This window comes from Oncorhynchus tshawytscha, unplaced genomic scaffold (assembly GCF_018296145.1).
Source record: "Oncorhynchus tshawytscha isolate Ot180627B unplaced genomic scaffold, Otsh_v2.0 Un_contig_15788_pilon_pilon, whole genome shotgun sequence".
Classification (NCBI taxonomy): Eukaryota; Metazoa; Chordata; class Actinopteri; order Salmoniformes; family Salmonidae; genus Oncorhynchus; species Oncorhynchus tshawytscha.
Genome location: NW_024608279.1, coordinates 1 through 22,436, shown reverse-complemented (window position 1 = coordinate 22,436; position 22,436 = coordinate 1). Strand labels below are relative to the sequence as shown.

The following is a 22,436-nucleotide window of genomic DNA, read 5'->3' as shown; positions in this document are numbered from 1 at the left end:
AATGTATTTAATTTATTATGGAATCAAACTAAGTGCATTCAAAATGTATTATTTTGCCCAAGTTTATCATAAGACATGAACAGAATGAATCAAGTGATTGGTATTTCCTGCAACTTTCTGAAGAGCCAATGAGAATTCCCTGTTTGTATGTGTGGTGCGACCACTTTGTGTCGCCGTTAGCGATGATGCTAATGAATGATCTTCTGGTAGATGGGAAGCCTTTCTCATAAACCTCATTTAAACGTCAACTACAACGTAGCCTATGCTTACATAGCAAAACAATATCATGATTATTTGTATCAATCCAGGGGGTGTTTGTTTTGCTAACTCTAGCATCACGTGTGCTACAAAAACACCTCTTGCTAGGTGCACACTGGAGTGAAACAGTAACTACACCCACCCCAATAATTATTATATATATCTTTTTATTTTACCTTTATTTAACCAGGCAAGTCAGTTAAGAACAAATTCTTATTTTCAATGACGGCCTAGGAACAGTGGGTTAACTGCCTGTTCAGGGGCAGAACGACAGATTTGTACCTTGTCGGCTCGGGGGTTTGAACTTGCAACCTTCCGTTACTAATCCAACGCTTTAACCACTAGGCTACCCTGCCGCCCCCATCTTGTTCCCAGACCTGAAGTGTTCTCCTGATGTGGTTTAAACCTGTTGTGGACTTATATCTAATTGAGTTTTTTTTTCTATTGTAAAGTTTGATTTTGAGATTGAAAACCTTAAAAGAAGAGAGAGAGAAAGGGCCCTATACTCAGTGGACAGTTTATTAGGTACACCATCCTGTTCACAAAAAATGGTTCACCCCTACAGACAGTGAGTCTGTAAAAGCAGCCAGACAGGCTTAGAGGCATTCTGTTACTGTTTGATTGAACGTTAGAATGGGCCAAACAAGTGACCGAAGTGCCTTTGAGCGTGGTGTGATTGTCAGGTGCCAGGCTGGTCATAACCAGTGTCTCAGAAACAGCCGTCATCCTGGGCTTTTCACACACGACAGGGTCTCAGGTTTACAGAGAATCTAGCAACAAACATAAAATATCCAGTCTCATACAGTCTTGTGGGTGAAAACAGCCTGTTGATGAGAGAGGACAGAACGGCTAGAATTGTTCAAGCTACCAGACGGGCCTCAAACAGGCAAATAACAGCCAGTACAACATTGGTGTCCAGAACGGCATCTCGGAACACACAACTCGTTGGTCCTTGTCACGGATGGACGATCCTATCAGATACAAACAACAACTGACTCCAGTGGACATCACCAACACTGGAGGAAAAACATTGTCTGGTCTGACGAATCCCGGTTCCTGTTGCATCACCAACACTGGAGGAAAAACATTGTCTGGTCTGACGAATCCCGGTTCCTGTTGCATCACCAACACTGGAGGAAAAAACATTGTCTGGTCTGGTCTGACGAATCCCGGTTCCTGTTGCATCACGCACTGGAGGAAAAACATTGTCTGGTCTGACGAATCCCGGTTCCTGTTGCACACTGGAGGAAAAACATTGTCTGGTCTGACGAATCCCGGTTCCTGTTGCATCACCAACACTGGAGGAAAAACATTGTCTGGTCTGACGAATCCCGGTTCCTGTTGCATCACCAACACTGGAGGAAAAACATTGTTTGGTCTGGTCCCGGTTCCTGTTGCATCACCAACACTGGAGGAAAAACATCTGGTTCCTGTTGCATCACCAACACTGGAGGAAAAAACATTGTCTGGTCTGACGAATCCGGTTCCTGTTGCATCACCAACACTGGAGGAAAAACATTGTCTGGTCTGTTTCCTGTTGCATCACCAACACTGGAGGAAAAACATTGTCTGGTCTGACGAATCCCGGTTCCTGTTGCATCACCAACACTGGAGGAAAAAACATTGTCTGGTCTGACGAATCCCGGTTCCTGTTGCATCACCAACACTGGAGGAAAAAACATTGTCTGGTCTGACGAATCCCGGTTCCTGTTGCATCACCAACACTGGAGGAAAAACATTGTCTGGTCTGACGAATCCCGGTTCCTGTTGCATCACCAACACTGGAGGAAAAAACATTGTCTGGTCTGACGAATCCCGGTTCCTGTTGCATCACCAACACTGGAGGAAAAACATTGTCTGGTCTGACGAATCCCGGCTGCTGTTGCATCACGCTGATGGCAGAGTCAGGATTTGGCTTCCTGCCTGGTGTCGGCGGTGTAATGGTGTGGGGAAGGTTTTCCTGGCACACCTTAGGTCCCTTCATACCAACTGAGAAATGTTTGAACACCACACCTTGTAGGATCCATGCCCTGAAGAATTCAGGCTGTTCTGGAGGTAAAGGGGGGGGGGGTACCTACTTAAGAATATAACTTATAAATGGCTCATGAACCTTCGTTCAACTGTCGTACCCCATCAGCACCAAAAATATAAGCTTGTTTACTCCAATGGAGGGAGGGTGGGGGAGAGGGTGGGGGAGGGAGGGTGGGGGGAGGGAGGGAGGGAGGGTGGGTGGGGGAGAGGGTGGGGGAGGGAGGGAGGGAGGGGGGTGGGTGGGGGGAGAGAGGGTGGGGGGGGAGGAGGGGTTTCTAGTATGGATGGGATAATGCAGGAGGATACATTTCAGCCTCTCTCTACCTCCCCCAACCTCCCTACCTCCCCCAACCTCTCTACCTCTGTCTCTCTCTACATCCCCCAACCTCCCCTCTCCTCTCTCTCTCTCTACCTCTCCTCTCTCTCTCTACCTCCCCCAACCTCCCTACCTCTCTACCTCTCTCTCTCTCTACCTCCCCCAACCTCCCTACCTCTCTCTCTCTCTCCTCCCCTCCTACCTCTCTCTGTCTCCCCCAACCTCCCTACCTCTCTCTCTCTCCCTACCTCCCCCTCTCTACCTCCCTACCTCTCTCTCTCTCTCTCTCTACCCCCCCAACCTCTCTACCTCCCCCAACCTCCCTACCTCTCTCCCTAAACATTTCAGCCTCTCTCTCTAACCCCTTCTCTCTCTCTCTACCCCTCTCTCTCTCTCTCTCTCTCTCTCTCTCTCTCTCTCTCTCCTCCCTCTCTCTCTCTCCTACCCCTCTCTCTCTCTCTCTACCTCTCTCTCTCTCTCTACCCCCCTCTCTCTCTACCCCTCTCTCTCTCTCTGTACCCCCCTCTCTCTACCCTCTCTCTCTCTCCCTCTCTCTCTCTCTCTCTCTATCTCCCCCCTCTCTCTACCCTCTCTCCTCTCTCTCTCTCTCTCCCCCCCTCTCTCTACCCTCTCTGTCTCTACCTCTCTCTCTCTCTACCCCCTCTCTCTACCCTCTCTGTCTCTACCTCTCTCTCTCTCCCCTCTCTCTGTACCCCCTCTCTCTCTGTACCCCCTCTCTCTACCCTCTCTGTCTCTACCTCTCTCTCTACCCCTCTCCCCCCTCTCTCTACCCCTCTCTCTCTCTCTCTCTCTGTACCCCCTCTCTCTCTACCCTCTCTGTCTCTACCTCTCTCTCTCTACCCCTCTCTCTACCCTCTCTCTCTCTGTACCCCCCCTCTCTCTACCCTCTCTGTCTCTACCTCTCTCTCTCTACCCCTCTCTCTACCCTCTCTCTCTCTGTACCCCCCCTCTCTCTACCCTCTCTGTCTCTACCTCTCTCAATTCAATTCAATTCAAGGGCTTTATTGGCATGGGAAACATGTGTTAACATTGCCAAAGCAAGTGAGGTAGATAATATATAAAGTGAAATAAACAATAAAAATTAACAGTAGACATCACACATACAGAAGTTTCAAAACAATAAAGACATTACAAATGTCATATTATATATATATATATATATACAGTGTTTTTAACAATGTACAAATGGTAAAGGACACAAGATAAAATAAATAAGCATAGATATGGGTTGTATTTACAATGGTGCGTGTTCTTCACTGGTTGCCCTTTTCTCGTGGCAACAGGTCACAAATCTTGCTGCTGTGATGGCACACTGTGGAATTTCACCCAGTAGATATGGGAGTTTTTCAAAATTGGATTTGTTTTCGAATTCTTTATGGTTCTGTGTAATCTGAGGGAAATATGTCTCTCTAATATGGTCATACATTGGGCAGGAGGTTAGGAAGTGCAGCTCAGTTTCCACCTCATTTTGTGGGCAGTGAGCACATAGCCTGTCTTCTCTTGAGAGCCATGTCTGCCTACGGCGGCCTTTCTCAATAGCAAGGCTATGCTCGCTGAGTCTGTACATAGTCAAAGCTTTCCTTAATTTTGGGTCAGTCACAGTGGTCAGGTATTCTGCCACTGTGTACTCTCTGTGTAGGGCCAAATAGCATTCTAGTTTGCTCTGTTTTTTTGTTAATTCTTTCCAATGTGTCAAGTAATTATCTTTTTGTTTTCTCATGATTTGGTTGGGTCTAATTGTGCTGCTGTCCTGGGACTCTGTAGGGTGTGTTTGTGAACAGAGCCCCAGGACCAGCTTGCTTAGGGGACTCTTCTCCAGGTTCATCTCTCTGTAGGTGATGGCTTTGTTGTGGAAGGTTTGGGAATCGCTTCCTTTTAGGTGGTTGTAGAATTTAACGGCTCTTTTCTGGATTTTGATAATTAGTGGGTATCGGCCTAATTCTGCTCTGCATGCATTATTTGGTGTTCTACGTTGTACACGGAGGATATTTTTGCAGAATTCTGCGTGCAGAGTCTCAATTTGGTGTTTGTCCCATTTTGTGAAGTCTTGGTTGGTGAGCGGACCCCAGACCTCACAACCATAAAGGGCAATGGGCTCTATGACTGATTCAAGTATTTTTAGCCAGATCCTAATTGGTATGTTGAAATTTATGTTCCTTTTGATGGCATAGAATGCCCTTCTTGCCTTGTCTCTCAGATCGTTCACAGCTTTGTGGAAGTTACCTGTGGCGCTGATGTTTAGGCCAAGGTATGTATAGTTTTTTGTGTGCTCTAGGGCAACAGTGTCTAGATGGAATTTGTATTTGTGGTCCTGGTGACTGGACCTTTTTTGGAACACCATTATTTTGGTCTTACTGAGATTTACTGTCAGGGCCCAGGTCTGGCAGAATCTGTGCATAAGATCTAGGTGCTGCTGTAGGCCCTCCTTGGTTGGTGACAGAAGTACCAGATCATCAGCAAACAGCAGACATTTGACTTCAGATTCTAGTAGGGTGAGGCCGGGTGCTGCAGACTTCTCTAGTGCCCGCGCCAGTTCGTTGATATATATGTTGAAGAGGGTGGGGCTTAAGCTGCATCCCTGTCTAACCCCACGACCCTGTGTGAAGAAATTTGTGTTTTTTGCCAATTTTAACCGCACACTTGTTGTTTGTGTACATGGATTTTATGATGTCGTATGTTTTACCCCCAACACCACTTTCCATCAGTTTGTATAGCAGACCCTCATGCCAAATTGAGTCGAAGGCTTTTTTGAAATCAACAAAGCATGAGAAGACTTTGCCTTTGTTTTGGTTGTCAATTAGGGTGTGCAGGGTGAATACATGGTCTGTTGTACGGTAATTTGGTAAAAAGCCAATTTGACATTTGCTCAGTACATTGTTTTCATTGAGGAAATGTACGAGTCTGCTGTTAATGATAATGCAGAGGATTTTCCCAAGGTTACTGTTGACGCATATTCCACGGTAGTTATTGGGGTCAAATTTGTCTCCACTTTTGTGGATTCGGGTGATCAGTCCTTGGATCCAAATACTGGGGAAGATGCCAGAGCTAAGGATGATGTTAAAGAGTTTTAGTATAGCCAATTGGAATTTGTTGTCTGTATATTTGATCATTTCATTGAGGATACCATCAACACCACAGGCCTTTTTGGGTTGGAGGGTTTTTATTTTGTCCTGTAACTCATTCAATGTAATTGGAGAATCCAGTGGGTTCTGGTAGTCTTTAATAGTTGATTCTAAGATCTGTATTTGATCATGTATATGTTTTTGCTCTTTATTCTTTGTTATCGAGCCAAAAAGATTGGAGAAGTGGTTTACCCATACATCTCTATGTTTTTGGTTGGACAGGTTTCTCAATTTCTTTCTTAGATTTTTGCATTCTTCATCAAACCATTTGTCATTGTTGTTAATTTTCTTCAGTTTTCTATTTGAGATTTTTAGATTTGATAGGGAGGCTGAGAGGTCAAATATACTGTTAAGATTTTCTACTGCTAAGTTTACACCTTCACTATTACAGTGGAACGTTTTACCCAGGAAATTGTCTGAAGGGGATTGAATTTGTTGTTGCCTAATTGTTTTTTGGTAGGTTTCCAAACTGCATTCCTTCCATCTATAGCATTTCTTAATGTTACTCAGTTCCTTTGGCTTTGATGCCTCATGATTGGGTATTGCTCTGTTTAAGTAGACTGTGATTTTGCTGTGGTCTGATAGGGGTGTCAGTGGGCTGACTGTGAACGCTCTGAGAGACTCTGGGTTGAGGTCAGTGATAAAGTAGTCTACAGTACTACTGCCAAGAGATGAGCTATAGGTGTACCTACCATAGGAGTCCCCTCGAAGCCTACCATTGACTATGTACATACCCAGCGTGCGACAGAGCTGCAGGAGTTGTGACCCGTTTTTGTTGGTTATGTTGTCATAGTTGTGCCTAGGGGGCATATGTGGGAGGAATGCTGTCACCTCCAGGCAGGTGTTTGTCCTCCTGTGTGCTGAGGGTGTCAGGTTCTTGTCCGGTTCTGGCATTTAGGTCGCCACAGACTAGTACATGTCCCTGGGCCTGGAAATGATTGATTTCCCCCTCCAGGGTGGAGAAGCTGTCTTCATTAAAATATGGGGATTCTAGTGGGGGATATAGGTATAGGAGGTAGGTTCTCTCTCTCTCTCTCTCTCTGTAGTCACATAGGAGTCTCTCTCTCTCTCTCTCTCTCTCTCTCTTTGTAGCCTCCTGTGTCTCTACTCTGTCACCTCTCTCTCTCTCTCTCTCTCTGTACCCCCTCTCTCTCTACCCTCTCTGTCTCTACCTCTCTCTCTCTCTGTACCCCCTCTCTCTCTCTACCCTCTCTGTCTCTCTCTCTCTCCTCTCTGTCTCTACCTCTCTCTCTACCTCTCTCTCTCTCTCTCTACTCTCTCTCTCTCTCTCTCTCTCTGTACCCCTCTCTCTCTCTCTCTCTCTCTGTACCTCTCTCTCTCTCTCTCTCTCTCTGTACCCCTCTCTCTCTCTCTCTACCTCCAACCTTCCTTCCAACCTCTCTTCCTTATACATTTCAGCCTCTCTCTCAATTCAATTTAAATTTAAGGGCTTTATTGGCATGGAAATGTTATTTCCAAAGGAAGTGAAATAGATAATAAACAAAAGTGAAATAAACAATCAAAATTAACATTAAACATTACACTCACAAAAGTTCCAAAATAATAAAGACATTTCAAATGTCATATTATGTGCAAATAGTTAAAGTACAACAGGGAAAATAAGCATAAATATGGGTTGTATTTACAATGGTGTTTGTTCTTCACTGGTTGCCCTTTTCTCGTGACAACAGGTCACACACACTGTAATATAATATCTGAAGTACTTCCTCAGAGTACAGATAGTTAACTATGGTATCCTGTCACGCCCTCCACTTCCAAGTTACCACATCCTGTGTGTCTGCTTGCCTGCTGAGTGTAGACTCCTAGAGATCTCTTAGCCCCCACTCTCGTTCTCTCTCATCCTCTCTCTCGTTCTCTCTCATCCTCTCTCTCTCTCGTTCTCTCTCGTCATCTCTCTTGTTCTCTCTCGTCCTCTCTCTCTCGTTCTCTCTCTCATTCTCTCTCATCCTCACTCTCTCTCATTCTCTCTCATCCTCTCTCTCTCTCGTCCTCTCTCTCTCTCGTCCTCTCTCTCTCGTTCTCTCTCGTCCTCTCGCTCTCATCCTCTCTCTCTCTTGTCTCTCTCTCTCTCGTTCTCTCTCTCTCATTCTCTCTCATCCTCTCTCTCTCATTCTCTCTCATCCTCTCTCTCTCTCGTCCTCTCTCTCTCGTCCTCTCTCTCTCGTCCTCTCTCTCTCGTTCTCTCTCTCCTCTCTCTCTCTCTCTCTCTCTCTCTCTCTCTCTCCTCTCTCTCTCTCTCGTCCTCTCTCTCTCTCTCATCCTCTCTCTCTCTTCTCTCTCTCTCATTCTCTCTCATCCTCTCTCTCTCTCTTTCTCTCTCATCCTCTCTCTCTCTCGTCCTCTCTCTCTCTCTCTCCTCTCTCTCTCTCTCTCTCTCATCCTCTCTCTCTCATCCTCTCTCTCTCTCGTTCTCTCTCTCGTTCTCTCTCTCTCTCTCTCTCTCTCTCGTTCTCTCTCTCTCTCATTCTCTCTCATCTTCTCTCTCTCTCATCCTCTCTCTCTCTCGTCCTCTCTCTCGTTCTCTCTCATCCTCTCTCTCTCTCGTTCTCTCTCTCTCGTTCTCTCTCTCGTTCTCTCTCTCTCGTTCTCTCTCTCGTTCTCTCGTTCTCTCTTCTCTCTCTCTCTCTCTTCTCTCTCTCTCTCTCTCTCTCTCTCGTTCTCTCTCTCTCCCTCTCGTTCTCCCTCTCGTTCTCTCTCTTTCGTTCTCTCTCTCGTCCTCTCTCGTCCTCTCTCGTCCTCTCTCTCTTGTTCTCTCTCGTTCTCTCTCTCTCATTCCCTCTCATCCTCTCTCTCTCTCTCATCCTCTCTCTCTCTCTCTCTCGTTCTCTCTCTCTCGTTCTCTCTCTCTTCTTCTCTCTCTCTCTCGTTCTCTCTCTCTCTCGTTCTCTCTCTTCTCTCTCTCTCTCTCTCTTGTCTCTCATCTCTCTCTCTCTCTCTCTCTCTCTCCTCTCTCTCTCTCTCATTCTCTCTCATCCTCTCTCTCTCGTTCTCTCTCATCCTCTCTCTCTCTCGTTCTCTCTCATCCTCTCTCTCTCTCTTGTTCTCTCTCTCTCATTCTCTCTCATCCTCTCTCTCTCTCTCTCTCGTTCTCTCTCATTCTCTCTCATCCTCTCTCTCTCGTTCTCTCTCATCCTCTCTCTCTCTCGTTCTCTCTCGTTCTCTCTCATCCTCTCTCTCTCGTTCTCTCTCATTCTCTCTCATCCTCTCTCTCTTGTTCTCTCTCATTCTCTCTCATCCTCTCTCTCTCGTTCTCTCTCATCCTCTCTCTCATCCTCTCTCTCTCTCTCTCTCGTTCTCTCTCATCCTCTCTCTCTCTCTCTCGTTCTCTCTCATCCTCTCTCTCTCTCGTTCTCTCTCATCCTCTCTCTCTCTTCTCTCTCTCGTTCTCTCTCATCCTCTCTCTCTCTCTCGTTCTCTCTCATCCTCTCTCTCTCTCTTCTCTCTCTCTCTCGTTCTCTCTCATCCTCTCATCCTCCCTCTCTCGTTCTCTCATTCTCTCTCATCCTCTCTCTCTCTCTCTCGTTCTCTCTCGTTCTCTCGTCCTCTCCTCTCATCCTCATCTCTCATCCTCATCTCATCTCGTCCTCTCCTCTCATCCTCTCCCTCCGCTCTCTCTCTCGTTCTTTCATCCTCTCTCTCTCATTCTCTCTCATCCTCTCTCTCTCTCGTCCTCTCTCATCCTCTCTCTCTCTCTTCTCTTCTCTCTCATCCTCTCTCTCTCTCTTCTCTCTCTCTCTCTCTCTCTCGTTCTCTCTCTCTCTCTCTTCTCTCTCATCCTCTCTCTCTCGTTCTCTCTCATCCTCTCTCTCTCGTTCCCTCTCATCCTCCCTCTCTCGTTCTCTCATTCTCTCTCATCCTCTCTCTCTCTCGTTCTCTCTCGTTCTCTCGTCCTCTCTCTCTCTCTCTCTCTCTCTCTCGTTCTCTCTCATCCGCTCTCATCCTCTCTCTCTCTCGTTCATCCTCTCTCTCTCTCATCTCTCTTTCTCTCTCGTCCTCTCTCATCCTCTCTCTCGTTCTCTCTCATTCTCTCTCATTCTCTCTCTTCTCTCTCGTTCTCTCTCTTCTCTCTCGTCCTCTCTTCTCTCTCGTCCTCTCTCGTCCTCTCTCTCGTCCTCTCTCTCTCTCGTCCTCTCTCTCTCTCGTCCTCTCTTCTCTCTCTCGTCCTCTCTCTTGTCCTCTCTCTCGTTCTCTCTCTCTCATCCTCTCTCTCATCCTCTCTCTCGTTCTCTCTCTCTCGTCCTCTCGTTCTCTCAAACTGGTTGGATTACTGAAATATGGTTCGGTTTCCCCTCTTTTGACGTCACCCTCAATGTTAAAGGGATTTTCAACAGTCACATCGGTAGACTAGCGGGAGGAAAAGGGGAAAGGTATTGATGGGGTCATCAGCCCCCCCCACAGTGTATATGTTTGTGAGGGTCAGTGTGTGTGTATATATTAGTGAGGGTCCGTGTGTGTGTGTGTGTGTGTGTGTGTATATGTTAGTGAGGGTGAGTGGGTGTGTGTATATATTAGTGAGGGTCAGTGTGTGTTTATATGTTAGTGAGGGTCAGTGTGTGTGTATATATTAGTGAGGGTCCGTGTGTGTTTGTATATTAGTGATGGTCAGTGTGTGTGTATATTTTAGTGATGGTCAGTGTGTGTTTATATGTTAGTGAGGGTCAGTGTGTGTGTATATATTAGTGAGGGTCCGTGTGTGTGTATATTTTTTAGTGATGGTCAGTGTGTGTGTGTATTTTAGTGATGGTCAGTGTGTGTGTATTTTTAGTGATGGTCAGTGTGTGTGTATATTTTAGTGATGGTCAGTGTGTGTGTATATTTTTAGTGATGGTCAGTGTGTGTGTATGTTAGTGATGGTCAGTGTGTGTGTGTATATTTTAGTGATGGTCAGTGGGTGTGTGTATATTTTAGTGATGGTCAGTGTGTGTGTGTGTATATTTTAGTGAGGGTCAGTGTGTGTGTGTATATTTTAGTGATGGTCAGTGTGTGTGTATATTTTAGTGATGGTCAGTGTGTGTGTATATTTTTAGTGATGGTCAGTGTGTGTGTATGTTAGTGAGGGTCAGTGTGTGTGTGTATATATTAGTGATGGTCAGTGGGTGTGTGTATATTTTAGTGATGGTCAGTGTGTGTGTGTATATTAGTGATGGTCAGTGTGTGTGTGTATTTTAGTGATGGTCAGTGTGTGTGTATATATTTAGTGATGGTCAGTGTGTGTGTATGTTAGTGAGGGTCAGTGTGTGTGTGTATATATTAGTGATGGTCAGTGTGTGTGTGTATATTAGTGATGGTCAGTGTGTGTGTATTTTAGTGATGGTCAGTGTGTGTGTATGTTAGTGAGGGTCAGTGTGTGTGTGTATATATTAGTGATGGTCAGTGTGTGTGTATTTTAGTGATGGTCAGTGTCTCATTCTCTCTTGTTAGTAAAGGACAGTGTGTGTGTGTATATACATAATGGATAAAGTAGTCAGGGGATGATGACCCGGGTCTAGACCTCCCTCCCTCCCTCTATCAATTCAATGGGCTTTATATATATATATACAGTGGGGTAAAAAAGATCACTGCTCTAGAGGAGATCTGCATGGAGGAATGGGCCAAAATACCAGCAACAGTGTGTGAAAACCTTGTGAAGACTTACAGAAAACGTTTGACCTCTGTCATTGCCAACAAAGGGTATATAACAAATTATTATTGAGAAACTTTTGTTATTGACCAAATACTTATTTTCCACCATAATTTGCAAATAAATTCATTAAAAGTCCCACAATGTGATTTTCTGGATTTTATTTTCTCATTTTGTCTGTCATAGTTGAAGTGTACCTATGATGAAAATTACAGGCCTCTCACATCTTTTTAAGTGGGAGAACTTGCACAATTGGTGGCTGACCAAATACTTTTTTGCCCCACTGTATAAACTGTACTCGATACCATCTACTGCATCTTGCCTATGGCGTTCTGTACCATCACTCATTCATATAGCTTTATGTACATATTCTTTATCCCTTTACACTTGTGTGTATAAGGTAGTAGTTGTGGAATTGTTAGGTTAGATTACTCGTTGGTTATTACTGCATTGTCAGAACTAGAAGCACAAGAATTACGCTACATCTGCTAACCATGTGTATGTGACAAATACGATTTGATTTGACGCCTCACAAGTCCTCACCCGATAGCTTCATTAAATAGTATCCGCAAAACACCAGTCTCAACGTCAACAGTGAAGAGGCGACTCCGGGATGCTGGCCTTCTAGGCAGAGTCCCTCTGTCTAGTCTCAACGTCAACAGTGAAGAGGCGACTCCGGGATGCTGGCCTTCTAGGCAGAGTTCCTCTGTCTAGTCTCAACGTCAACAGTGAAGAGGTGACTCCGGGATGCTGGCCTTCTAGGCAGAGTTCCTCTGTCTAGTCTCAACGTCAACAGTGAAGAGGTGACTCCGGGATGCTGGCCTTCTAGGCAGAGTCCCTCTGTCCAGTCTCAACGTCAACAGTGAAGAGGTGACTCCGGGATGCTGTCCTTCTAGGCAGAGTTGCAAAGAAAAAGCCATATCTCAGACTGGCCAATAAAAAGAAAAGATTAAGATGGGCAAAAGAACACAGACACTGGACAGAGGAACTCTGCCTAGAAGGCCAGCATCCCGGAGTCGCCTCTTCACTGTTGACGTTGAGACTGGTGTTTTGCAGTAGGGATTCTTCACTTAAGTAATTGTTGTCATTCAACGAGTGCAGACTCATTTTCATGCAATGAAAAATACTGCATCAATTCACATACATATTTAACAGATGTTATTGCAGATGTAGCGAAATGATTGTAAAGATCTCTTGGACAAGAACGTCAATTAATGACCGATTTCTTGAGTTAGAATAATTCAGACTATTCAAGCGATGGTCTTCTGAGGGAGTATGAGAGAAACTCATCTAGAAATCAAGCAGTCTTAGTTGGATGGGCAGAAGATGAATGGTGAGAATTGTACACTGTGTACGGAACAGCCTGGGGGTCGGACATGACGTGCATCTCTCTGTCCCTCTCTCTCTCTCTCTCTCTCTCATATATGACATGCCTTCTGTCTTGTGACAATAGCTTCTCTGTGTGGGGCCTCCACTTGCAGTCGCCCTATTCTCTTTCTCTCTGTTTTCTCTCTTTTTATTTCTCTTTATTTGTGGTCAGGGGAGTGTGTTTGGTTGTTTCCAGGGGAGTGTGTTTGGTTGTTTCCAGGGGAGTGTGTTTGGTTGTTTCCAGGGGAGTGTGTTTGGTTGTTTCCAGGGGAGTACGTTTGGTTGTTTCCAGGGGAGTGTGTTTGGTTGTTTCCAGGGGAGTGTGTTTGGTTGTGGTCAGGGAGTGTGTTTGGTTGTGGTCAGGGAGTGTGTTTGGTTGTTTCCAGGGAGTGTGTTTGGTTGTTACCAGGGGAGTGTGTTTGGTTGTTACCAGGGGAGTGTGTTTGGTTATCTCCAGGGGAGTGTGTTTGGTTGTTACCAGGGGAGTGTGTTTGGTTGTTACCAGGGGAGTGTGTTTGGTTGTTACCAGGGAGTGTGTTTGGTTGTTTCCAGGGGAGTGTGTTTGGTTGTTTCCAGGGGAGTGTGTTTGGTTGTGGTCAGGGGAGTGTGTTTGGTTGTTTCCAGGGGAGTGTGTTTGGTTGTTACCAGGGGAGTGTGTTTGGTTGTGGTCAGGGGAGTGTGTTTGGTTGTTACCAGGGAGTGTGTTTGGTTGTTTCCAGGGGAGTGTGTTTGGTTGTTTCAGGGAGTGTGTTTGGTTGTTTCAGGGAGTGTGTTTGGTTGTGGTCAGGGGAGTGTGTTTGGTTGTGGTCAGGGAGTGTGTTTGGTTGTGGTCAGGGGAGTGTGTTTGGTTGTTACCAGGGGAGTGTGTTTGGTTGTTACCAGGGGAGTGTGTTTGGTTGTTTCCAGGGGAGTGTGTTTGGTTGTTTCAGGGAGTGTGTTTGGTTGTGGTCAGGGGAGTGTGTTTGGTTGTTTCAGGGGAGTGTGTTTGGTTGTTACCAGGGGAGTGTGTTTGGTTGTGGTCAGGGGAGTGTGTTTGGTTGTTACCAGGGGAGTGTGTTTGGTTGTTTCAGGGGAGTGTGTTTGGTTGTTTCCAGGGAGTGTGTTTGGTTGTTTCAGGGGAGTGTGTTTGGTTGTGGTCAGGGAGTGTGTTTGGTTGTGGTCAGGGAGTGTGTTTGGTTGTTTCAGGGGAGTGTGTTTGGTTGTTACCAGGGGAGTGTGTTTGGTTGTGGTCAGGGAGTGTGTTTGGTTGTTTCAGGGAGTGTGTTTGGTTGTGGTCAGGGAGTGTGTTTGGTTGTTTCAGGGAGTGTGTTTGGTTGTTTCAGGGGAGTGTGTTTGGTTGTTTCCAGGGGAGTGTGTTTGGTTGTGGTCAGGGAGTGTGTTTGGTTGTTTCCAGGGGAGTGTGTTTGGTTGTTTCAGGGAGTGTGTTTGGTTGTTTCAGGGGAGTGTGTTTGGTTGTTTCAGGGAGTGTGTTTGGTTGTTTCAGGGGAGTGTGTTTGGTTGTTTCCAGGGGAGTGTGTTTGGTTGTTTCCAGGGAGTGTTTGGTTGTTTCTAGGGAGTGTTTGGTTGTTTCAGGGGAGTGTGTTTGGTTGTTTGTTTGGTTGTTTCAGGGGAGTGTGTTTGGTTTGTTGTTTCAGGGAGTGTGTTTGGTTGTTTCCAGGGGAGTGTGTTTGGTTGTTTCAGGAGTGTGTTTGGTTGTTTCCAGGGAGTGTGTTTGGTTGTTTCAGGGGAGTGTGTTTGGTTGTTTCCAGGGGAGTGTGTTTGGTTGTTTCAGGGGAGTGTGTTTGGTTGTTTCCAGGGAGTGTGTTTGGTTGTTTCAGGGGTGTTTGGTTGTTTCCAGGGTGTGTTTTGGTTGTTTCCAGGGAGTGTGTTTGGTTGTTTCAGGGGAGTGTGTTTGGTTGTTTCCAGGGGAGTGTGTTTGGTTGTTTCCAGGGGAGTGTGTTTGGTTGTTTCAGGGGAGTGTGTTTGGTTGTTTTTCAGGGAGTGTGTTTGGTTGTTTCAGGGAGTGTGTTTGGTTGTTTCAGGGAGTGTGTTTGGTTGTTTCAGGGGAGTGTGTTTGGTTGTTTTCAGGGAGTGTGTTTGGTTGTTTCCAGGGGAGTGTGTTTGGTTGTTTTCAGGGAGTGTGTTTGGTTGTTTCAGGGGAGTGTGTTTGGTTGTTTCCAGGGGAGTGTGTTTGGTTGTTTTCAGGGGAGTGTGTTTGGTTGTTTCCAGGGAGTGTGTTTGGTTGTTTCAGGGAGTGTGTTTGGTTGTTTCCAGGGAGTGTGTTTGGTTGTTTCAGGGGAGTGTGTTTGGTTGTTTCCAGGGAGTGTGTTTGGTTGTTTCAGGGAGTGTGTTTGGTTGTTTCAGGGGAGTGTGTTTGGTTGTTTCAGGGAGTGTGTTTGGTTGTTTCCAGGGGAGTGTGTTTGGTTGTTTTCAGGGAGTGTGTTTGGTTGTTTCCAGGGGAGTGTGTTTGGTTGTTTCCAGGGGAGTGTGTTTGGTTGTTTCCAGGGAGTGTGTTTGGTTGTTACCAGGGGAGTGTGTTTGGTTGTTACCAGAGGAGTGTGTTTGGTTGTTTCCAGGGGAGTGTGTTTGGTTGTGGTCAGGGAGTGTGTTTGGTTGTGATCAGAGGAGTGTGTTTGGTTGTTACCAGGGGAGTGTGTTTGGTTGTGATCAGAGGAGTGTGTTTGGTTGTTACCAGGGAGTGTGTTTGGTTGTTTCCAGGGGAGTGTGTTTGGTTGTGATCAGAGGAGTGTGTTTGGTTGTTACCAGGGGAGTGTGTTTGGTTGTTTCCAGGGAGTGTGTTTGGTTGTTTCAGGGGAGTGTGTTTGGTTGTTACCAGGGAGTGTGTTTGGTTGTTTCCAGGGGAGTGTGTTTGGTTGTTTCCAGGGGAGTGTGTTTGGTTGTTTCAGGGAGTGTGTTTGGTTGTTTCCAGGGGAGTGTGTTTGGTTATTTCCAGGGGAGTGTGTTTGGTTGTTACCAGGGAGTGTGTTTGGTTGTTTCCAGGGGAGTGTGTTTGGTTGTTTCCAGGGGAGTGTGTTTGGTTGTGGTCAGGGGAGTGTGTTTGGTTGTTTCCAGGGGAGTGTGTTTGGTTGTGGTCAGGGAGTGTGTTTGGTTGTTTCTAGGGGAGTGTGTTTGGTTGTTACCAGGGGAGTGTGTTTGGTTGTGGTCAGGGGAGTGTGTTTGGTTGTGGTCAGGGAGTGTGTTTGGTTGTGGTCAGGGAGTGTGTTTGGTTGTGGTCAGGGGAGTGTGTTTGGTTGTTTCCAGGGAGTGTGTTTGGTTGTTTCCAGGGAGTGTGTTTGGTTGTTTCCAGGGGAGTGCGTTTGGTTGTGGTCAGGGAGTGTGTTTGGTTGTGGTCAGGGAGTGTGTTTGGTTGTGGTCAGGGGAGTGTGTTTGGTTGTTTCCAGGGGAGTACGTTTGGTTGTTTCAGGGAGTGTCTTTGGTTGTGGTCACGGGAGTGCGTTTGGTTGTTTCCAGGGAGTACGTTTGGTTGTGGTCACGGGAGTGTGTTTGGTTGTGGTCACGGGAGTGTGTTTGGTTGTGGTCACGGGAGTACGTTTGGTTGTGGTCACGGGAGTGCGTTTGGTTGTGGTCACGGGAGTGCGTTTGGTTGTGGTCACGGGAGTGCGTTTGGTTGTGGTCAGGGGAGTGTGTTTGGTTGTGGTCAGGGGAGTGTGTTTGGTTGTGGTCAGGGAGTGTGTTTGGTTGTGGTCAGGGGAGTGTGTTTGGTTGTGGTCAGGGAGTGTGTTTGGTTGTGGTCAGGGAGTGTGTTTGGTTGTGGTCAGGGGAGTGTGTTTGGTTGTGGTCAGGGGAGTGTGTTTGGTTGTTTCCAGGGGAGTGTGTTTGGTTGTGGTCAGGGAGTGTGTTTGGTTGTTTCTAGGGAGTGTGTTTGGTTGTTTCCAGGGAGTGTGTTTGGTTGTGGTCAGGGAGTGTGTTTGGTTGTTTCCAGGGGAGTGTTTATGGTTGTTTCAGGGAGTGTGTTTGGTTGTGGTCAGGGGAGTGTGTTTGGTTATTTCCAGGGGAGTGTGTTTGGTTGTGGTCAGGGGAGTGTGTTTGGTTGTGGTCAGGGAGTGTGTTTGGTTGTGGTCAGGGGAGTGTGTTTGGTTGTGGTCAGGGGAGTGTGTTTGGTTGTGGTCAGGGGGTGCGTTTGGTTGTGGTCAGGGAGTGTGTTTGGTTGTGGTCAGGGAGTGTGTTTGGTTATTTCCAGGGAGTTTTGGTTGTGGGGGAGTGTGTTTGGTTGTTTCAGGGGAGTGTGTTTGGTTGTTTCCAGGGAGTGTGTTTGGTTGTTTCCAGGGGAGTGTGTTGTGTTTTGGTTGTTTTCAGGGAGTGTGTTTGGTTGTTTTCAGGGAGTGTGTTTGGTTGTTTTCAGGGGAGTGTGTTTGGTTGTGGTCAGGGGAGTGTGTTTGGTTGTGGTCAGGGAGTGTGTTTGGTTGTTTCCAGGGGAGTGCGTTTGGTTGTTTCCAGGGGAGTGCATTTGGTTGTTTCAGGGGAGTGCGTTTGGTTGTTTCAGGGGAGTGTGTTTGGTTGTGGTCAGGGGAGTGTGTTTGGTTGTGGTCAGGGGAGTGTGTTTGGTTGTTTCCAGGGGAGTGTGTTTGGTTGTGGTCAGGGGAGTGTGTTTGGTTGTTTCCAGGGGAGTGTGTTTGGTTGTTTCCAGGGGAGTGTGTTTGGTTGTCGAACGTAACCAAACATCGTATGGACATAGTGTCTCATAGTATCACATAGTATCACACAGAGCATTAGGAATTGAGGGTCTCGGCTGGGTGCCTGTGAAGCACCTTCTGATGTAAAACGGCCTTTATAAAATACGATCGATTGGATCATGGAAAGACGAGGAAAGACGAGGCTACTGGGGACACAAGCCAAACTCTTTCCGTTATTAAACCTGTAATCTGTGATATGATCATCTCCACACTGTCCTCTTCTCCTCCTTCCTCCACACTGTCCTCTTCTCCTCCTTCCTCCACACTGTCCTCTTCTCCTCCTTCCTCCACACTGTCCTCTTCTCCTCCTTCCTCCACACTGTCCTCTTCTCCTCCTTCCTCCACACTGTCCTCTTCTCCTCCTTCCTCCACACTGTCCTCTTCTCCTCCTTCCTCCACACTGTCCTCTTCTCCTCCTTCCTCCACACTGTCTTCTTCTCCTCCTTCCTCCACACTGTCTTCTTCTCCTCCTTCCTCCACACTGTCCTCTTCTCCTCCTTCCTCCACACTGTCCTCTTCTCCCTCCTTCCTCCACACTGTCCTCTTCTCCTCCTTCCTCCACACTGTCCTCTTCTCCTCCTTCCTCCACACTGTCCTCTTCCTCCTTCCTCCACACTGTCCTCTTCTCCTCCTTCCTCCACACTGTCCTCTTCTCCTCCTTCCTCCACACTGTCCTCTTCTCCTCCTTCCTCCACACTGTCCTCTTCTCCTCCTTCCTCCACACTGTCCTCTTCTCCTCCTTCCTCCACACTGTCCTCTTCTCCTCCTTCCTCCACACTGTCCTCTTCTCCTCCTTCCTCCACACTGTCCTCTTCTCCTCCTTCCTCCACACTGTCCTCTTCTCCTCCTTCCTCCACACTGTCCTCTTCTCCTCCTTCCTCCACACTGTCCTCTTCTCCTCCTTCCTCCACACTGTCCTCTTCTCCTCCTTCCTCCACACTGTCCTCTTCTCCTCCTTCCTCCACACTGTCCTCTTCTCCTCCCCCTCCACACTGTCCTCTTCTCATCCCCCTCCACACTGTCCTCTTCTCCTCCCTCCTCCACACTGTCCTCTACTCATCCCTCATCCTTCCTCCACACTGTCCTCTTCTCCTCCTTCCTCCACACTGTCCTCTTCTCCTCCTTCCTCCACACTGTCCTCTTCTCCTCCCTCATCCTTCCTCCACACTGTCCTCTTCTCATCCCCCTCCACACTGTCCTCTTCTCCTGCTTCCTCCACACTGTCCTCTTCTCCTCCTTCCTCCACACTGTCCTCTTCTCCTCCTTCCTCCACACTGTCCTCTTCTCCTCCTTCCTCCACACTGTCCTCTTCTCCTCCTTCCTCCACACTGTCCTCTTCTCATCCCCCCCACACTGTCCTCTTCTCATCCCCCTCCCACACTGTCCTCTTCTCATCCCCCTCCACACTGTCCTCTTCTCCTCCTTCCTCCACACTGTCCTCTTCTCATCCCCCCTCCACACTGTCCTCTTCTCCTCCTTCCTCCACACTGTCCTCTTCTCCTCCTTCCTCCACACTGTCCTCTTCTCATCCCTCCTTCTCCCTCTGTTCTTTTCCAGGCAACCAGACAAGCTGGTAGTGGTGTGGACTCGCAGGAGCCGACGGAAATCCTCCAAGGTGTGTGTTTTGTCTTGGTACTTCAGGCTGTTTAGCTGGACCTGGTCGTAGGAAGTAGGAAGTAGGAAGTAGGCTAAATCACTGTGGAGATGTATAGTGTACAGCTTTCTATCATATTTCTTCAGAGTTTACCTGTTAGTCTTCACCTTGGCATCCGTTTGGGTCTTTACCCTAAATGAGTTTCTGTCTGTGTAAATGTTATATTTAGTGTATATAAAGTGTAGATATTGTGTTTTTGGTCTCCCTCTGTCTCTCTCTCTCAATTCAATTAAAATGGCTTTATTGGCATGGGTAACATATCTTAACATTGCCGAAGCAGGTGAAATAGATAATAAACTAAATAGAAATAATCAGAAATGTGCAGTAAACGTTACACTCACAAAATATTATGGCGAAATACAATGTTGTTCTAATAGAAAAGGTAAAGTAAATAAACACTCTCAATCTCTCCCCAGGCTCACAGTTGGCAGCCAGGCATCAAGAACCCCTACCGAGGAGTGGTGGTGTGGCCTGTACCGGAAAACGTAGAAATATCTGTCACACTCTTCAAGGTAGCTTTTCTGTGTGTGTGTGTTTCTCTCTGTGTGTGTGTGTGTGTGTTTCTCTCTCTTGTGTGTGTGTGTGTGTTTCTCTCTCTGTGTGTGTGTGTGTGTGTTTCTCTCTTTGTGTGTGTGTGTGTTTTTCTCTCTTTGTGTGTGTGTTTCTCTGTGTGTGTGTGTCTCTGTGTGTGTGTGTGTTTTTCTCTCTGTGTGTGTGTGTGTTTTCTCTGTGTGTGTGTGTTTTCTCTCTCTTTGTGTGTGTGTTCTCTGTGTGTGTGTGTCTGTGTGTGTGTGTGTTTTTCTCTCTCTGTGTGTGTGTGTTTCTCTCTTTGTGTGTGTGTGTGTGTTTCTCTCTCTGTGTGTGTGTGTTTCTCTGTGTGTGTGTGTGTGTGTGTGTGTGTGTGTTTCTCTCTTTGTGTGTGTGTTTCTCTCTGTGTGTGTTTCTCTCTTGTGTGTGTGTGTTTCTCTCTGTGTGTGTGTGTGTTTCTCTCTGTGTGTGTGTGTGTGTTTCTCTCTGTGTGTGTGTCTCTCTGTGTGTGTGTGTGTTTTTCTCTGTGTGTAGTAGTCAGGGTGTTTCTCTGTGTGTGTAGTCAGGGCCTGTGTCAGTGTGTTTCTCTTCATGTTGTGTGTGTGTAGTTTCAGGGCCTGTATTCATGTTGTATAGTAGTCAGGGCCTGTTTCATCATGTTGTATAGTAGTCAGGGCCTGTATTCATGTGTATTCATCCTGTATTCATGTTGTATAGTGTCAGGGCCTGTATTCATGTTGTATAGTAGTCAGGGCCTGTATTCATCATGTTGTATAGTAGTGGGCCTGTATTCATGTTGTCAGGGCCTGTATTCATAGTAGTCAGGGCCTGTATTCATGTTGTATAGTAGTCAGGGCCTGTATTCATGTTGTATAGTAGTCAGGGCCTGTATTCATGTTGTATAGTAGTCAGGGCCTGTATTCATGTTGTATAGTAGTCAGGGCCTGTATTCATGTTGTATAGTAGTCAGGGCCTGTATTCATGTTGTATAGTAGTCAGGGCCTGTATTCATGTTGTATAGTAGTCAGGGCCTGTATTCATGTTGTATAGTAGTCAGGGCCTGTATTCATGTTGTATAGTAGTCAGGGCCTGTATTCATGTTGTATAGTAGTCAGGGCCTGTATTCATGTTGTATAGTAGTCAGGGCCTGTATTCATGTTGTATAGTAGTCAGGGCCTGTATTCATGTTGTATAGTAGTCAGGGCCTGTATTCATGTTGTATAGTAGTCAGGGCCTGTATTCATGTATTCATGTTGTATAGTAGTCAGGGCCTGTATTCATGTTGTATAGTAGTCAGGGCCTGTATTCATGTTGTATAGTAGTCAGGGCCTGTATTCATGTTGTATAGTAGTCAGGGCCTGTATTCATGTTGTATAGTAGTCAGGGCCTGTATTCATGTTGTATAGTAGTCAGGGCCTGTATTCATGTTGTTGTAGTAGGGCCTGTATTCAGGGCCTGTATTATTCATGTTGTATAGTAGTCAGGGCCTTCATGTTGTATTCATTCATCATGTTGTATAGTAGTCAGGGCCTGTATTCATGTTGTATAGTAGTCAGGGCCTGTATTCATGTTGTATAGTAGTCAGGGCCTGTATTCATGTTGTATAGTAGTCAGGGCCTGTATTCATGTTGTATAGTAGTCAGGGCCTGTATTCATGTTGTATAGTAGTCAGGGCCTGTATTCATGTTGTATAGTAGTCAGGGCCTGTATTCATGTTGTATAGTAGTCAGGGTATTCCTGTATTCATGTTGTATAGTAGTCAGGGCCTGTATTCATGTATTCATGTTGTATAGTAGTCAGGGCCTGTATTCATGTTGTATAGTAGTCAGGGCCTGTATTCATGTTGTATAGTTCAGGGCCTGTATAGTATAGTAGTCAGGGCCTGTATTCATGTTGTATAGTAGTCAGGGCCTGTATTCATGTTGTATAGTAGTCATGTATTCATGTTGTATAGTAGTCAGGGCCTGTATTCATGTTGTATAGTAGTCAGGGCCTGTATTCATGTTGTATAGTAGTCAGGGCCTGTATTCATGTTGTATAGTAGTCAGGGCCTGTATTCATGTTGTATAGTAGTCAGGGCCTGTATTCATGTTGTATAGTAGTCAGGGCCTGTATTCATGTTGTATAGTAGTCAGGGCCTTCATGTTGTATAGTAGTCAGGGCCTGTTGTATAGTAGTCAGGGCCTGTATTCATCATGTTGTATAGTAGTCAGGGCCTGTATTCATGTTGTATAGTAGTCAGGGCCTGTATTCATGTTGTATAGTAGTCAGGGCCTGTATTCATGTTGTATAGTAGTCAGGGCCTGTATTCATCATGTTGTATAGTAGTCAGGGCCTGTATTCATGTTGTATAGTAGTCAGGGCCTGTATTCATGTATAGTAGTCAGGGCCTGTATTCATGTTGTATAGTAGTCAGGGCCTGTATTCATCATGTTGTATAGTAGTCAGGGCCTGTATTCATGTTGTATAGTAGTCAGGGCCTGTATTCATGTTGTATAGTAGTCAGGGCCTGTATTCATGTTGTATAGTAGTCAGGGCCTGTATTCATGTTGTATAGTAGTCAGGGCCTGTATTCATGTTGTATAGTAGTCAGGGCCTGTATTCATGTTGTATAGTAGTCAGGGCCTGTATTCATGTTGTATAGTAGTCAGGGCCTGTATTCATGTTGTATAGTAGTCAGGGCCTGTATTCATGTTGTATTAGTCAGGGCCTGTATTCATGTTGTATAGTAGTCAGGGCCTGTATTCATGTTGTATAGTAGTCAGGGCCTGTATTCATCATGTTGTATAGTAGTCAGGTATTCATGTTGTATAGTAGTCCCTGT

The 22,436-nt window shown here is 46.3% G+C and overlaps 1 protein-coding gene across 4 annotated transcripts in view; it reads left to right on the top strand.

Annotated features, from left to right (window-relative positions):
- The window catches only part of LOC121843422 (EH domain-binding protein 1-like), a gene marked incomplete at its 3' end in the record, with an annotated part of 40,493 nt that extends 20,901 nt beyond the window's left edge, over window positions 1-19,592 (top strand). For all 4 annotated transcript variants that reach the window (XM_042312999.1, XM_042312998.1, XM_042313000.1 and 1 more), the window contains 2 exon segments: window positions 18,988-19,045; window positions 19,501-19,592. In XM_042312999.1, coding sequence (XP_042168933.1) covers window positions 18,988-19,045; window positions 19,501-19,592 — 150 coding nt within the window.
- Window positions 19,593-22,436: the final 2,844 nt, after the last annotated feature.